This window comes from Myotis brandtii, unplaced genomic scaffold (genome assembly GCF_000412655.1).
Source record: "Myotis brandtii unplaced genomic scaffold, ASM41265v1 scaffold74, whole genome shotgun sequence".
In the NCBI taxonomy this organism is placed as follows: domain Eukaryota; kingdom Metazoa; phylum Chordata; class Mammalia; order Chiroptera; family Vespertilionidae; genus Myotis; species Myotis brandtii.
This window is the reverse complement of record NW_005370944.1, coordinates 680731-685964: the sequence shown is the minus strand read 5'-3', so window position 1 is coordinate 685964 and position 5234 is coordinate 680731. Positions and strand designations below refer to the sequence as shown.

General features: G+C 56.9%; 1 protein-coding gene across 1 annotated transcript; it reads right to left on the bottom strand.

The window, feature by feature from the left end:
• Nucleotides 1-2226: 2226 nt before the first annotated feature.
• On the bottom strand, nucleotides 2227-3743 carry RPP25 (ribonuclease P/MRP 25kDa subunit). Its single transcript, XM_005882761.2, is given in 2 exon segments — nucleotides 2227-3191; nucleotides 3193-3743. Coding segments are annotated over 2 exon segments (636 nt in total). The 5' UTR covers nucleotides 3559-3743; the 3' UTR covers nucleotides 2227-2921.
• Nucleotides 3744-5234: the final 1491 nt, after the last annotated feature.

The following is a 5234-nucleotide window of genomic DNA, read 5'->3' as shown; positions in this document are numbered from 1 at the left end:
TTGAAGGGATCCTTCTCAAACACCAAACAGATAAGGGCACTCCCTGGCTTCTGTTGGCTCCCCACTACCTTGTGGCTTGGCTCCTACCTAGTATTCCAGTCCCATCTGCCTCTTAATATGTATCCTTCAGATGCTTATATCCTTCAGAGACTTGAGGCTGCCTCAATACCAGACACAGCACCACCTCTCAGTGCTCTGCCTGGAATCCCCTGCCCAGACCTTCTGGTCCTTGGGGAATCAGCTCCACCAGCACCTATGTATGAGTTAAGTGTTCCTTCTCAGAGCTCCTGCCTTCTCCCACTACCATGGCCTGTGCTAACTTTCTTTTCTTTCTCTCCACTAGATTGGGACCTCCTTGAAGCAGAAACAGTGTCTGATTACTCTGTGATTCTTACCCCCAGTCCCACCCCATGCCTAGATTGAGACCTGGCACAACAATGAAGTCTCTCAAGGCCTAGCCTTGGATTACATACATTTATGTTCAGAAATGGATTCTGATTGTATGACTTGACAGTTTTGTGGGTGTGAGCCTTCACTGCCACCCCTAGCCTACAGGTGCCCCAAGGCAGGCCCAGGAAGCTCCTTGTTAGAGGCCACTATTGGAAAGATGGAGTCACAAGGGGGCTTCCCACTCCCTCACATTCTGCTACTAGTTAGCTCCCAAATTGGGCCGTCTCTGAGGTGCTCCCCTAGCAGCTTTCCCCCTTATTCCTGCACTGCTCAGAGTCCCACCTCAGTCTTGGGGGAGGTGTACCTGGATATCTGCCATCTTCCTTTGGAGCCTGCTCCTGGTTCAGTGAGGCCAGAGGGTCAGTAAGGCAAGAATGGGGTGTTCATCAGTGCTAGGTTCCACTGGCACCCATAAGCACCTATCAAAAGCCCAGGAAACAAACCTTCTGGGGGCGAGGAAGAAAAAGCCAGTTTCATAACATGCTTTCCAGCATGGGAGCAAGTTAACGCTCTGAAAGTGGAGCAACAACATGCCCCTCTCCTCTGCACACCTCAAGAGGAATTTCCAAGCTGGAAGGGGACTTACCTGACCTAACATCAAAACAGACAGCCTCTGCAGCAACCCCCCCACCCCACCCCCAAGCTTCTGCTTGATGAGTCCTTGGGACTGGCAATCAGGACTTCAGATACTAGTGGTCTTGGACAGTTGGCCCTTTTCCAGAACCAAGACCAGTCTCCCTTAAGCTTCTACTTCTCCCAAGTTTTATCATTTAATTTAGATGAAGGCTCCTTGGTTGTTAGGGTAATTTACATTCTTTCCACCCCTTTTTGGGCCACCCCTAAGAGGGTCAACAATCATACCAAAGCCCCTTGGCCCTCTGCAGGGACTCAACAAGAATACATTGGGGAAGGCAAGCAGAGATATTGGGAGGGGGGAACGACCACCTCTTGTCACCAGCAGAAGGATTTATTCCAGGGTCCTGCCAGCAAAGTGACTTACATTCCTCCCTACCTCCTCCTTTCCAGGGTGCTAGGGAGTTGCATGGGGTAAGGTGTGCTTCTGAGATCTTAGGCTATATGCCCCCACCCCCATTTGCTAGAGTTCTTCCAGCACCCAGCACCCCCCTCTCTTCCCCTAGTGGACTTGAAGTTGGGCAGAGAGGCTATGAAACCATTATCTCTCAGCAGACAGTTGTGCAGGGCTCGAGGCAGCAGCTTATCAGGGAGCTTGCAGTGATTCACAGTCCAAGTCCCAGCTTCTCTGCTGAATAGTAATTCCCAGCAGTGGATTTGTGCTCAGTCTCTCTCCTCCCCCTCTCCCAAGGGTGTGCTGTCCTTTCTCAGAGAGAGAGCAGTGAAGAGGGCTTTGTGCCAGCCTTCTGGGTAAAGCTGTCTATTTGCAGGAGGCTGCAGGTTTAGGAACCCCAAGCAAGATCTTGGCAGTGACCCCCTCAGGGAAGTTCATGGATTATTTCCTCCCCCTCCCAGAAAAGCAATGTACTGCTCCTCTTTACTTAGTAGTTATGAACAGGGGAGACAGGCCTCCTTCTAGCCACAAGCCCCAGAGGCCAGAGGCAGCCAGGGAGGTCTGGAGAGAGGGAGAAGCCAGGGACTGGGCAATGTGCCTCTTGCACCATTTTGAAGCTGTCCAGTCTCTGTGCCTGACCCTGAAGACTACAAAGGTTAAGGATCCCAGGCTGGAGGGGACTGAAACACAAGAGAGCAGGTCAGAGCTGTCTTTTGCACAGGCAAGTAGGGAAAAATATGGGACAGAGCCATATTTATGTTTGTTTTATTGAAAGCAACACTCCAGCTGCGGGGCTCAAGGGAGGAGGCATAGAGAATTTTGTTCTGGTTCTTGCCTCTGAGCCAGCTTGGGGCAGGGAGAATGTTAAAAGAGCTAGAGCTTGTCGCCCCGCCCTTGCCACCAGGATCTCAGGACACTCCTTAACAGCAGGGAAGGAAAACTAGAAAGGTAAACTGTCCTGGGGTGAGCGGGAGAACGAGGCTCCCCTGCCCCAAGCAGACTGTTTCCTGTTTCTCACTCCTCGCCCTCGGCTGCCAATGGATGAGGGTGATTCCAAGAGCTCTCCTTGGCTTCCACACTTTCCTCCTCCCCCCCCGCCGCCCCGCCCCATGAATGCTGGATGTCTTTAATACTTGTGGGTCCCGGGCAAGGCTCAAGAGTCCCACTGCCCACCATTCCCTCCCTGAAGAAGGTCTCAGTATGGCTCAGCAAAGCTGAAGGTGGAATTCTGCATCTTCAGGCAACATAAGTGAAGGAGAACTGCCCCACGAAGCTGCCCTAGGGTCCTTCTCTTGTGGCTGTGGAGTTCATATGGCAGTCTGAGGAGCTGAGACCAGGCTGTGAGCTCCAGAAGACCGAAGCGTGAACGGCTGAAGGTGCATTTCAAGGTTGAGGCGCTGGGTATAAAATCCAGCTCATCGAGGTGGCCCAGAGCCCAGAGTTCTCAGGCCGTCCAGTCCTCTTCCGCAGCACCTGGTTCAAGTTGTGACCTCTTCGCGGAGCCTTCTCCAGCAGCGGCTTCCCCTAGGCTCCTCTTGGACGTCGCCCTGGTTGGCTGGGACAAGGGGCCAGAATGGGGGTTCGGGAGTTGGTAGCCGGGTTGGTGCGGATCCAGTGCATCCTTGGAAAGTAGGATGGCGAGGCTGGGCATGTTCTTAAGAACACTGAGACTGGTGCCCGTTTCGCTAGGCCCAGGAGTGGGCCCTGGCGGGGGGGCTCTGCCACACCTCGCGCACGCTCCGGTAGCGCAGCCGCGTGACCTGGTGCAGGCCAGCCAGGCGGCGCTTGAGGATCTCGGCACACGTGACGGTCTTGGTGGTGGCCCTACCGCAGCCGCTGAAGACGATGGCGCGCGTGGCTGGCTGCGCCATGCTGGAGATGGCGAAGGCTAGTAGATTCCGGATCTTGCTGCCCTCCTTGACCCGCACGTGCACGGCGCCCGGCGCCAGGTCGGCGAAGGGGTCAGGGCTCAGGCCGCCCCACTCAGTCCCGACTCCCCCCGGCGCCTCTTCGGAGCGCACCTTACGGTAGTTCTCCATGAGCGGTGGTTGCCCGGACCGCGGGGACGTGGGCTTTGCCATGGGGCCACTTCAGCCCCCGGGCTGCATGGCTGCCGATCGCGCCCCGCGAGGACCCGCAGGGGTAACCGTGAGGGAACGGCGCGGAAGCTGGTGGGCGGGTAGGGACCGCAAGATCGTCGTTTCCCACTTGTCTCCAGAGGTTACTATTCTACTCCGAGCTCAGGGCGCCCCGAACTCCGCGCCTTCGGCCGAGGCCCCGCCTGGGGGCCCCGCCCCTACCGCCAGGTCCCACCCCTAACTCGGCCCCGCCCCAGCCTCACCCACTTCTCAGATCCAATCCGCCGGATCCTCGGCTGTTGGAGTGGGGACGGCGCGCACAGTGGCTCGTAATGGCAGCGCCACGGGATAAGGCGAAGTTCCCCTATAATCGCTATCAGACCTTCCCGAGCCAACCCTTACAGAGGGGTTAACTAAATAAAAACTGCGTTTGCGGTGCAAATGCTGCTTCAAGCCCGGTCCCTGGGCCCTTCCACCTTCCGACTGAACCCTTCCCTTTCTTCCCTCCCAAGGAGAGATTTACAGACCCTCCTCACTCTCCCCAGCTTCGTCCCTTCAGCTCCCGAGCCAATATGCTCGCCTCAAGGACATCCGTGCACAGTCAGCAAGGCGCTGGCTTCGGCCCCACTCCGCGCCTGCCCTCCTCTGACTACCTCGCGTCGTGGCCCTCCAGGACAGCCGGAGACTGAGGTCTTAGCCTCGCCGCGCCTGGCCGGGCTGGAGGTCATCGGACCCTCGGACTTCCCTGAGGAGGGGGGAGTGAGACTCTGGGCCAGGCTTCTCCCTGATATGAATGGGAGGAGAACCAGGAGATCCCTTCTCAAGCTCCCTCTACCCCTGCCTGAAAGTCCATCATTAGAGCTGCACGCTTTAAGGTAAGCCAGGCATGCTTCCCGATAACGTGGGCCCCCCTTGTCCCCCAGTTGAATTAGTTGTCCGTCAGTCTTGGCATCTTGAGACCTCTGGGGTCCTTTTTCAAAAAAGGAGACTGGGCGAAGGCAGGTTTTAAGAGAGAAAAGGATGGAAAGTGGGAAGTTGAAGCTTTGGTGGCGCTATGAGCCGCTTGTCAGTCTCTGGGTGCCCCTTTACGGGAACTGCGTGGAACCGAGAGAGTGGCCAGGAGAAATGACCAGCGAAGACAGAGAGGTTAGGGTTGAAGGACAGCTGAAGGGAGGGAGAAGGCTGGAGAAGGAGCGGGACCCTCCCTAGAGCTGCCCCAGCGCCTCACCCTTCATCTTTCCACCCTCCTACACGCACTGCACAATCAGAACTAAGAGAGTGGGGCAAACCAGATCCAGACAGAGGTGACTACGACGGGGCGTGGCGGGTGGGGGCGGACACACGGAGAGCTAGGACGGGAGGACAACCCTGAGAATGCTGGGGACGTGACAGTGGTTGGGGGGCACTGGACCCCAGTCTTGAGAGGGTCTGCTGGAGTCCTTCTCTAACTCCTCACCACTGCTCTCGTCTCCTCGGCACCCTGTAACTCCTAGCTATCGGCCTCTGTTGTTCAGAACCCCATTACCGCCCCTTGGGAGTGGCTGGAGCAGGTGGACCTTTGCGCCCCAGCGTATGAGTTACTGACCTCCCCATCTCCTGTTTGTCCTCTGGGATCAGGGACCTCCGGTCGCGTTCCGCTGGGAACCTGTACTTGGGGCCCGTGCCAGCTCCCGTGGGCC